The 12048-nt window shown below is 36.9% G+C and overlaps 2 protein-coding genes across 3 annotated transcripts; both read right to left on the bottom strand.

Annotated features, from left to right (window-relative positions):
* Positions 1-127: 127 nt before the first annotated feature.
* On the bottom strand, positions 128-4263 carry LOC103142990 (arrestin domain-containing protein 3-like). The gene is made up of 6 exons (XM_007559337.1): positions 4044-4263; positions 2526-2586; positions 1893-2043; positions 1427-1523; positions 1087-1343; positions 128-406 (listed from the first exon to the last, which is right to left on the bottom strand). The coding sequence occupies exons 1-6, from the start codon at positions 4261-4263 to the stop codon at positions 128-130; spliced, it is 1065 nt and encodes a 354-aa protein (XP_007559399.1).
* Positions 4264-9019: 4756 nt separating this feature from the next.
* On the bottom strand, positions 9020-11224 carry LOC103142976 (arrestin domain-containing protein 3-like). Of its 2 annotated transcripts, none has more exons than XM_016674836.1 (4): positions 10539-10762; positions 10324-10417; positions 9841-10100; positions 9020-9484 (listed from the first exon to the last, which is right to left on the bottom strand). In XM_016674836.1, the coding sequence occupies exons 1-4, from the start codon at positions 10680-10682 to the stop codon at positions 9236-9238; spliced, it is 747 nt and encodes a 248-aa protein (XP_016530322.1). In that variant the 5' UTR covers positions 10683-10762; the 3' UTR covers positions 9020-9235. The 2 variants fall into 2 exon arrangements, with proteins under 2 accessions (XP_016530322.1, XP_016530323.1); XM_016674837.1 differs by lacking the exons at positions 9020-9484; positions 9841-10100 and adding exons at positions 10769-10829; positions 10919-11224 and having other exon boundaries at positions 10108-10417; positions 10539-10686.
* Positions 11225-12048: the final 824 nt, after the last annotated feature.

The following is a 12048-nucleotide window of genomic DNA, read 5'->3' as shown; positions in this document are numbered from 1 at the left end:
TGGAAATCAAATGTATTAACCAATGGAGGCCTGGATTCCTTGTTTGTGAAACTTAGCGAATAAACCTGATTCTGAGTAAAAGTAGACGAGTGTCTTTTCTTCTTGTCTAATGTTTACAGGAAACATGTTATGAAGAAGGATTCGTTCCAAATCCCCCAAAGGAAGGATGGCCAGACGGTTGAAGCACTGCTCGTGGAATTCGACGTGCAAAGTCCCAGGCTGGAGGGTCTGGAGTCCCATAGTTCCCATGTGATTTGAGGTCAGCAGGAGGGTATGACCCTGGTTCCACCCTGGTTCCAGGATGGCAGGATGGCACATCCTGCCATCCTGCGGATGTACCAGATGGCAGGATGACTATTTCTATTTTAATCTCTGGATCTAAAGCACGCTTCACATCAAGGTAAACCTGTGGGAAAAAAAAAAGTAACTTCAATATCTTAGGAAAAGAACATATTCAATACAATCAAAGTTTGTAACAGCATTTGGTGAAAATATATATCATAGTTAGGCCTAGAAAATAAATCAATAACAATGCTTATATCAACTGATAATACATCCATGGGATGTAAATCTATGGGATAATACATCCCATAGATTTTTCATTAATTTCACTAAACTCTGACCCAGAAGCGCACGGCATTCTGGGAGATGTCGGCAGCTAAGCGATCCTCTGTTTCGCTTTAATGAAACAGCCGCACTTTTTTAGCGCCACGCTTTTGCAGTGAACTGAATGTGGTGGAGATCTTCCCAGGTGTCGGCTTTAGAAAACCTGGATGTTTTAAAAGTTCTCCGCTTTACTTTGAAGATTGTAAAACTCCTCGGTCAACTTTGCCTATCCAACAGAGTAGGACAAAGTCCACAGAGATCCAAGCTTGTGAATCTCTGTAGGATTTTTACTCCAAGCAAGATGATTTTCTTGTTTGTTTTGTTTTATTGGGGAGCAGTTCTTGTCTGATCAGCTCTGAGTTTTATTGCATGGGGGAGTTTTGGTTGCAGAAGCAACTAAGAGGTCTGATCAATCTGTTCTATTTGTGATGTTTTGCTTTTTAACATCACACAACTGTCCAACTGTTTGGGGTTGCTTACCTTTAACCTGTACTCAACTTTAATGATTTTGCAGTTATGTATGGAGGGCTTCACATCTTTGGGAATGGTGAGGACCTTTGTAACATTTTCTGAAGCTGAAGGAGGGATGGGTGTTCCCACCTCATTTACTATAACTTTAGTCTGGCATTTTCTCTTCTTCCGTGCAAAGTAGCTTGTCTTCTTGTATATAGAGTACTTGGGCTTGATGTCATGAGGTGAATTGTTTTGAATCCTCAACGAAACTGACAATTCTTCTCCTGTGGAACACAAAGAGAGGTAAGAAAAAGCCTTCAAACAGTCAGTTGTATATCACTGTCAATAGCACTTCATAACCTCTGACCTTGGAAGAAACATGTTCGTTCAAGATTCACATCCATGGCGACACTTCCTGCGGTGAATAATGTCATTGTCTTTTCCAGGGATTCGGATTTTGGTTCCTGAAAGGCGACTTACTAAATTAATGTTTTCATTGTAAGATACAAATTGAGGAGTTACTTCCAACACAGATGACTGTAAACAGTGATTTAAGCTCTCGTAAAGCTTTCAGGCAGCTTGAGCTGGAGACTATTATAAATTGATATGATGACATTACAATGGTGTAAAAGAATCCCCAACAAACTAAAAATGTTTAGCCCTCTTCTACCCACCAAAACTCCAAAATATCCTATTCTGCCTCCTTACCAGGACCTTGTCTTGACTGCTGTCAAAATCCATCTTGAACCTTAAGATTTTTGTCACCAACAATATACTATAGAATCATTTTTTTAACATCTAAAAATTGAATAAAAGTGGATGCCAGAACATACCATTAACTCAGGGTTTGAGTTCAGGTCTATTTTTGCAAAAAAATTTATTGGAATCGTGCTCTTCTTGTCCATGCTCATTTTTCTGCTCAAAACAGCCTCCAGAGAGTATGTCACGCTTCCATACCTGCTGTAGAAGGAGGAGGGAATGCCCCTAGAGAGGAACCAGAGAAAGCCAGGTGATGGTGAGCATCATGCAGAACAGAAAAATTGATCACCTTTTCTCAAAATGGTCTAACATAAGCCAACTTGACAAGAGAGCATAAATGGACTTTTTCTCCATTTGCGCTCAGCTTTTTTTCAGTGGCTTGCCAAAGAGCTGAACGCAGAGGGGCTACACATTGTTGCTGTTCAATCCATTCTGTTTTCCTTACTTTGTATGTTCTCCTTCAACAGCTGGAGCTCTAGGCAACATCTCAATTCAAATTCAAAATCAAAAACGCTATAATGATCCCAAGGAGAAATGAGGTAATTAAACAACAACCGGCTCTGGTTGGGGGCACACAGAATCACCGCTGAGTTACATTTGACCAAATGTCACATTATATAAGCATTACACTGATTTATTAAAATAATAATAAAAAAAAATCTTACAAAAAACAATGACTCTCACTTTTGGGAGTCATTGTTACTTACTCTTCAGGGAACTGATAGCAGAATGGGTAGACATGAATTCCTGGAGTCAGAATATGTGACTCTAAACAAATGAAAAACAATATTAAAAACTTACAAAAAGATAAAAAAAAACTGCAGGAAATGTTAAATAAAATGCAAATGAATTGAGAAATCACCTTTTCTCAAAAGTGACATAAGATCAGTTATACAGTAACCTGTATAAGGAGAATCATCCGTTCTACATGCTGAGTTCTTGATGTATGAGGTTAAAGAAGAGTCGGTGAGCTGAATTCATGAATGCCATTTATTAATACCAAAATACAGCTGGTCCATTCTGACATGCCACCTTTAGGAGGCATGTCAGAATGTAATTGTAATTTCCTGACATGTAATTTCCTGACATGTCATTTCCTTTAGGTTTAGCTTAGCCACTAGCTGAAAGAGATCAAAGGTAAACACCGACTTATTTATTCTCAACACTGTACACAGTTTCACAGTCTGCAGTTACTCAACTTTATTCACTTTCTGCTTTGAAATTGTGTATTTAGTTGCTTGTTTAGTTTGTCTTTGTTACTGGTTTTTGACAGGAGAATACCAAAACAAACATTCAGGAAGGCAATATCTGATGCTCACATTAGGTTGAATGCGAAAGATAAATAATTTTCTTTTTAGCTGAACCAGAATACAAAGTGTGCAAAGGTCAAATTGTTTTTATTTGGGATAAAATGATGGAAAAAGGTCTGAAAACTTTCATCAAGACTTGGAAACAACTTAATAGCTCGTGGGAACGAGTTGCTTAATTAGTGGTAGCTACATTTTTAATTTGTGACAATAAGATGATTTCAAAAGTGAGTCCCTGCTGCTCCATGCTGGCAGGTGTTCCAAACATGGACACAAGTCAGGTCTTACTTTGTTTTATTCTTCAGTCAGTGAGGCATGGGTTCTTTGCAAAATACTCTTAGTTCTGGATAATGCTAATTGTAATGGAATAAAATCCTTGACGGCACTTTGTAAACTTTTAACAAACGAGTGTTTGTTAAAAGTTGTACCGTAATAATGTTGCACACTATGCAACCAGTGTTTGTGTGCATCCCAATTAATATTCTAATAACAATCACGTTGTAAATATTACACATTTAAGCGATTTGATTGACAGAGGACTGCATTCAGTGATTTTATTACTATTTCGGTCGATTACATAATTTTGTTTTTATTACGTTTTATTGCATTTTGAAGCCAGTTTTGACCATGCGCCGATACTGACGTCGGAAGAGTTTGATGTGCGCATGATGCCGTTCCCACGCATTACACAAGTCGTGATGACAAGTTATTTTTTTTTCCTGTCACCAGATGGGCTTTGTGCCAGATTTAAAGCTTTTCTCATATTTATTCTGAAAAATAAAAAAAAAATACATTTTTTATTTCACATGACAGCTCGTAGGCTATTACGATACTTTTCTCCTTGATAATATCAAGATTCTGGTGAAGAAAAAAAATATCTATACAAGGAAACCTGCAGTAACCAAAACAAAAGTTTACCTTTGGGGCTTTTCTCGTTAACGAAGTAATGTCTGACGCTGAAGTATTTGACTTTGGCCCGGTATAACTTAGTACTGTTGAGGTTCGTCTCGCTCCATAAAACGTTTGCTTTCCCCTTGAACTTGACGTAGAGGGAGTTGATTCGGCATTCCTTTTCCACTTCCACCGTCACCTCACCTTCAACCGTGTCTCCGTTAGTCAGCGGAGATTCATCATCCATCGAATTATAAGTAACATTTATTTTCTTTATGTTCGACTTCATCATGTCTGGCGAGAGGAAACAGATATCAAAGCAAAAGGGAGGCAAAAAAGAAGGCTGCTTTCAGCAGGAGCAAACTTGCCAGAGGGGACTGACTCTATTTATATCCTTGTGGTTTATTGTCTTCCCATTGTGGTCTGCAGATCTTGTCACACGTGTTAAATGCCTCAACAATAGTAAGTGTGGCGAGAACAGCCTCCCTTTCCCGTCCAGCCCAATAAAACCTAATCTTCCTGGATTTAAATGTACGCTTTAGCACCTTGTTTTATAATTAAGGAAGTGTCTTTCTTCATTTTTTTTTTCAAAGGAGGCACTCTTTGAAATTCATGACATAGTCCATAAAAGCAGTCTGTGCAATAGTAAAAGCTCCTTCAAAAGCTTTGCTAAAGGCTGCAGTTCTTCACAAATGGTACCTTATGGGATTTACCCAAACTGAATTTAAGACTATTACGGGATGAAAGTGACAATTTCTGAATCACAATAAATAATCTGGTGATTTGCTCACAAATGTTTTTATATTTATTTTAGAAGCTTGTACGGAGGCACTACAGTTTCCACGGACATGCGTTTGCTTTTTATTAAGTGTGTTGCTCTGCCGTCATCATCTTCATTTTTGGTCACATTTGACTGTATTGTCATTCTGAACCTTATAATGTGCTACTGATCAGAAAAAGAAGTCGCCATTGAAGCAAATCAATACAAAAGTCCAGCTCCAGTTAAATATCGGAGAGCTGGACTTGAATGTTTGTTTGGGTCTGCAGACTGCACTTTAATTAATGAGAGCACTTTGTGCACCGCTTTGCTCCTGGGCTTTTGCTAGAGAATACTACAAAAATCTGATATCAAAATTTGAGATTCTTCTGTAAAAATGGTGATTTTATACATTGTTCTTTGCACTTTTAAGTTTCAGTCAGAGACAAAATCGAAACATTTTAGGTCCTCATAAAAATATGGAAGGGTCTTCACTTCCCACCCACCAAATTATTACAGTTTCTCACACATAGCTGCAATTGGATTCCTTTACGCATCTTATTTGTACATTCAATTCAAATCCACCTTGATACACCTTATTCATAATTTTTAATGATTTCCTCAGGATTATGATGATAGATTTCACTCTTAGTACATTATATCCGATCCATGTTTCTTCACAGAGTGACAAATCCTTGCAATGCCTACATTTGTAAAGTCTAATTTTGAGTAATAATCGGCAAATCGATTTTAGTAGAGGGGCACACAAGATTAAATAGAAATGTATTTTGTGGTGTTTGCAAATATGTCAGGACATAACTAATGTTTACAAAGTTTAAAACAAATACTTCTACATTTACATTAAAGAAAAGAGTTACAAGCATCTTACTGTTACCGTTGTTGTTATGCATACAGCTAATCACAACAGTACAAATTATCAATATGCTTCCTGCATCTTACAGGTCAAATCTAAAATATTTGTGGCAGTTATTTTTCATGAATCCTCTTGAAATCGAATTTATTATCTTATCTTTAGGCATGAACTAAGGGACTTTGATTTGCACATGGCTCTTGACTCTAAACACATTTAATGAGTAATCTCGTAAACTATATGAAAGTGAGCCCAACAATATTTTTGATGTGACTATTGTTCATGGTGTTTGCTTTCATTTATACATATAAAATGCTTTATTTGGGTTTTGAATCTCTGTTCCTTCGTTCTACAGACAATAAAAAATAGGAATGCCACATGATTGTCACTATAAATTTGCAGGCTGTGTGAGAAGAGCGTTAATCACAGAAACAGTCATGAGAGCCATAATAACTCTGGGATCCACAGGTGAGGTGAGAGGCTCTGTCGACAGGATAAATGTTATACCTGCAGTCCACAAAGCTGGAAGAACGAAGAAGAACAGAAGAATCAAGATGTCCTATTTAAAGTTTGCCACAAGCCAGGCAGGGCACTCGCCATTCACAACGAAGAAGACATTCTAGTCAGCTGACACTTGAAACTTTTCAATCCTCATCTAAATCGCTTTGGATTGTGTGTGGTGGAAAACTAACAACATCATCACTAACACACCATTGTCTTGCATCGTAGTGGCAGCATCATGATGTTTTCATTCAACAGAGACGTGGAATTTGGTCCGAGTATAAGTGAACATGGATGGAGTTGGTTTCAGAGCCTTTTATAGATTTTTAGAAGTAATAGTTGTTGTGTTGAAGTGTGAGAGCTGGTGCATGTTTTCACCTTTCATTTTAAAAGCAACTGAATTTTTTACTAGTGTCCGATAAGTACAGTAAATCAATCGCCAGATAAGATTTCTAAATGCAGCTAATAAATTTCCACGACTGTTATCAGACTTTAGTCCAAAGAGCATTTTATTTTCAGTATTCATAGGCGACAATATGAGCAAACCACACAGTCCAGGATCCATTATTGACATCTGTGACCTCTCCTTTCACTTTGGATTTAATGTTTATGGAAACATGGCACCTGTTGCATCAGTGTTGTGACATCGAGATCCATGCTTTAAGATAGAAATCAACATTAGGTTTACTGGCAAGTTTGTATCGCACCATTCAGAGAAATTCAAAAAGGATAGAAACAATAAATGGACTTAAAAACACTTGAAACATTAACAACTCCCATAAAGCAACTTCCATAAAAATATTAACCTTAAGAGATAATAAATTCAAGGGGAAAAAAACTAACATGACCATATGTAAGTTGATTTAAAGAAGCCAAAGTTTCTCGAACAAAAACCAGATGTTGCATCTTGAAGACACTGAGGGACAAAGTCTCCGATGACGAGAGGATCTACCTTACCAGCATCACTGAAATGTATTTTGTCCTTTGGACATTCAGTAGCTTATAGAGCAACAAGTTTTGAAATCTATCATTGAGCAAACAGGAAACCGATTCGGGACTATTTAACTGTTTCAGAGTGTATAGTACATTTGACTTTTCAGAACCTCTCACATTCATGCTGCAGCTCCCTCTTCTGGTAGTATAGGGCATTGCAGTATTTTAGATCTTTCAGGCTCAATACCCAAGACACAGCAGGGAAAAGAAGTATTGAACACATCAGTTTTTGTCTTGGTTAATACATTTTGCACTATGGACATAAAACTCACTAGGTTTTGGTAAAAACCACAGTAAACCACGCATTTAATTAAACCCATAGAAATTGAACACTAAGGGAAATGTGTAACAAGGTTGAATGATGACACTGTAATTGTGTGTATTTGTGCTTTGGAAGAGATACAGTGAAGAATTTGCACTTACCAGCTAACTAATATCTCTAATTTTATTCAATTAATTCCAATTTATAGCACCTATTGACAACACGTCATCTCAAAGTGCTTCGCAAAAGTCATTGCAAGCCAATCATACATTCATCCCAATTGGTCCTAGCTATTGGTTCAGTGTATTAAGTTTAGTTATTCAAATTGGTTGATTTTTCTGGGCAGCAGGAGCATTCACTGCTCCTGGATGAGCAGATAATTGCTTGCATTGTTTTGCAGCAATCCCTCTTACTGCCCTTGCTTGTAGTAACAGTGGAGAGGAAAAATGCCCATTATTGCGAGTACATTTGATTTGGTTTGCCTATTTTGTAAACTAGCTAACATTTATAGGGCCTTGTCTTCCACACGCATACTCTTACACACTCACAGGCAAACAAAATAGATTTTCATATTGTTCTATTGCTGTGCAACTTTCAAAAATTTTATTAAAATGTTCAAAATAATACAAATAAAATAATTCAGTGCCCCTGAATTAATAATTAATTTAATAATTCACTTAAAATCATTCTTGTGTAGACACAACTTGATTAACACAATTATATAACAATACATATTACAACGATAATCCTTAAACACACTGATATAGGGTCACTTAGGGTCCTGTCACTCCTGCATTTAAGGGTTAAATTAAGTGGTCATTTGCCAAGTCTGACAAATGAGTTTGTGGATTGGTGTCACAGTTGTGGTCTGGAACAAAACATAAACAAGACTAAAGATATGGAGGTGACTTTTTCCAATCAGCAGAGGGCACTGTCCACAAACCGACTCATCTCTACCTCAATGTCCATGTGAACCGTGTAAATGCACATTGTATTAGCATTCCTTACTACATACTTATTTTATCTTGTATTTATTTTTATGCATGCTCTATGTGCCTCTTTTAATTGTCTGTAAATGAGATGGTAGCAAATGGCAAAATGGCATCTGCTAGAAAACATTGCCTGGAAATCGGACAATTTAAATGGCAGAATTGTGTTAGGAGTTGCTTCACTTGAAACATCTCCAAGATTGTATGATGACAGTGAGATATTTAAAGTGCATAGATGCCTATCAACTTTCACAGACTTTAATATATTTCAGAACATCATTGGGAGCTACTTTGACATGATATATCATCAAAAATATGTTGTGAAATATTTGTACTCTATACTGTAGGCATGAGCACATTTTAGTTAAACAAGTTGTACTCCAGCTCAGAAAGGGTTAACGTCTTCAGTGTCTCAACCAATCAGATTAGAGATCACCTGATTAGAGATGACTAGTTCATGAACATAACTTGCTGGAGAGAATATAAGCTTCAACAGAGGATGTGCTTTTTAAGTCTAATTTCACCCCTTTTACTGATATTAGCTAATTTCAGTGACGTTTTTACCGAAGTTTTGCTCCAGAAGCACAGTTTATGAAATATTTGCTCTGTAGTTTAAAAAAACCCCAACCATTTTAACAATGCACTGCTTTATTAAAATTATGTCAACTGTAATTCAAAACTGTCAAGGTTGTTAAATCTGTGTCATGATTTAATTTACGATTTAGAAAGAAATATATATATTTTTTTTTAAGTTTCTCCACATAACAAGAGTGTCGAATCACAGCGTGGAAAATAAATAGTGCAGGTACAACAGCATTGCGGTCACGACAGAAGAAAAATACAATATTACAAGGTAGTCTTATATTCAGAGGGGAAAGAGGGAAACATGGCAGATGCTTCATAGGGAGGTGGAGGACTCATCGCTGGTGATGTGGTGCCCCAGGTTTGTGGGTTTGGGTTTCCAAATGCTTCAAGTCCAAACCTGGCAGGAGGAAGTGGTTGTATTTCACCCGACTCTCTGCTGATATCTTCAGGGAGAATGACAATGGGCAGTTTAACCTTTGGGTCTGCAGCACATTTGATATCAAGGTACACCTGTGAGAAAAAGTCACGGGGGAAACATACATTTTGTGTTTAGTTTAATTTCCTTAATATTTGAAGATTTTGTTCCACAACATAGCATTAGGGTTAGGGATTTGTTAATGTTCTCTATAATTAGACAAATATTTTCTGCATTATTGTTTTTGTAACATGAATAAAAGCATCAAATACTAAGAAGGCTGGTTCCTTTCTGTTCTCCTTCATTGTCTTGTATTGGTGACAATTTTCTAAATAATGTAAACATTTTCTCATCATGTGACAACTTTTTGATTTTGTTGTCTTTAAATAAATCAAAGGTCCAATGTCTGTAAAATCAAAACAGATATGAATAAGTCACGACTGAAGCTTACTTTCAGCCTGTATTCCAGTTTCAGGATGGAGCAGTTCAGGATGGACGGAGTAAGCTCTCTGGGAATGGCGATAATCTTTGTTAACATTTTTTGGCCGGATCGTCCTTCAACAACATCAGACTTTTCCTTTAGAATAGTGCGTGTCTGAACTTTCCGTTGACCCTGAGCGAAGAAGCTCCTCTTCTCATATAGTTCAAATTTGGGTTTAACTGAACGACTTGAGGCATTATTGATTTGAATGTTGACGTACATGGCCTCGCCTGTAAAATAGAGGCAGATATTTACACTGAAACGTAAAAGACAGACAGTTGTGGTGAATAAAACAACTATGGCAGGATTGATCTTGGTGAAGAGGTTGGTAAAGTTCTACTACTCAGATATGGCAGCATGGGTCGCAGGTTTTGCTTTGGTGCAAAGTTGGAAATCAAAATATGAAGTGTTGGGATTTCCTCCTCCTTTTTTCTTCCCTATCCAAAAATTTACCAAGTTTGTATCCCATTTTCTTTGCATGGACGTCCATCGAAACATTTCCAGAACCAAATGCAAGACTTTTATCCTTGCTTTCCTGTTGGGGAACCTGAAGCACAGATTCGACTGGAATAAAAATTTGAATAACATCTTGCCATCTCCTGAAAAAAAATTAATTTGTGGTGTGCAGCACTTTATCAAGATTGACTTTTAATCATTCTGTTTCTCACCAAGAGTCCCGGTGTGTCCATGTCGGCTTTGGACACAAACATAAAATGGATCTTAGCTTTCTTTTTCAGCTTCACTGACTGTTTGAGCTCCGCCTTCAACTTATGAACAATTCTCCCCACAGATGAGTGAAAAGATGATGGCATTTTCCTGTTAAGTAACGTAACAACGAAGGATTACTGCACAAGACAGAAAAGAGATTTAAAGGTAAACCAACAAAAGACAAAAATACCTGTCAGGTATCTTGAAGGTAAAAGGAAAAACATGTTTTCCTCTACTGATGACTTCAGTCCCTGGAAAAGACATCAGATTAGCATGTCAACAATTAAATAGCTCAAGACATTACATGTTTTTCTTTTTATAATATGAAATCAAACATTACCATCTTGTCTCGATTCCCTTATCATATGATGTTTTACACTATAGTATTTCTCATCAGACCAGTATACATGAGTTTGGTTGTTGCCGTAATGCTCACTCCAGCAAACCCTCGCTTTTCCTTTAGCAATGAAAAGAAGCGACTGAACTTTTGTTTCTTTTGAGACCTCCAAGATTATCCGTCCATTTATGGTATCTCCATTTGTAAAAGTGTTCCTGTTGTTTACAGCGTCATATTCAATATGAAGTTTTTTTACGGTCATTTTCGGCCGAGTATGATACAAATCAGCCTGCGTTAAACCAGCACGGCTCGTTTTATACCCAGCCGCAAACTTGAAGGACCTGAGAAACCGGTTTTTGGTAGCATCACGTTTGATGACACATACACCTTGTGAGCATACTCTAAATAGTATCGCAGAAGAACAATGAAGCTTTGGAAGAAAAAAAAACTGTGTAATTCACAGTCATCATGTCACATGATACGTTGTTGATCAAATTTTCCATTTTAGTTGGTGTCACATGATGGACTTCCTTTGTCAGTCAGGTGTGTTATTTATTATGGTCTATAAACTCATGATAAAGGCAGCAGAGCAAGTTTCTGGAACTGATGACACAGTAAGAACCAGGCCCAACTCTATGAACGGTGTGAATAATTTCAGTGTAGATATACACTCTTGGTCTTGGTCAGCTTAAAATTGTCATTTGGTTTTTCTGTATATTTGAATAAAATTATTTCAGTTCATTTCCTGAATCATTTGAAATACAGATGAACTCTCAAATAAAAGCATTTCTTTTGATGAAGAATTCCTATGATTCACTGATATTGTAGTGAAAAAGCATTTTAACCTCTATGTTGATCTTCTTATATCAACTGATCTACAGATCAGTGGCTAAACGTCTGGGTAGTTTTTTTTATTGAGGTCACAAATTGCACAACTTATAACTCACTGCTCACATTGAGCTTGTCATTGGACAAATACATCCATAAAGAAAGAAGACATTGAATCATAGCCTGAACTGTCCTGTTGCTCCTAACTGAAAGAAAAATCACATGGAAATGGATGCAAAAAATGTAGTTAAAAATGACTAGAATCTGTTCATTAAACTGCAAATGCACAATAACTTGAAATCAAT

This window comes from Poecilia formosa, unplaced genomic scaffold (assembly GCF_000485575.1).
Source record: "Poecilia formosa unplaced genomic scaffold, Poecilia_formosa-5.1.2 Scaffold103, whole genome shotgun sequence".
NCBI lineage: Eukaryota > Metazoa > Chordata > Actinopteri > Cyprinodontiformes > Poeciliidae > Poecilia > Poecilia formosa.
The sequence above is the reverse complement of the archived record's forward strand: the minus strand, read 5'-3'. Positions and strand labels throughout refer to the sequence as shown.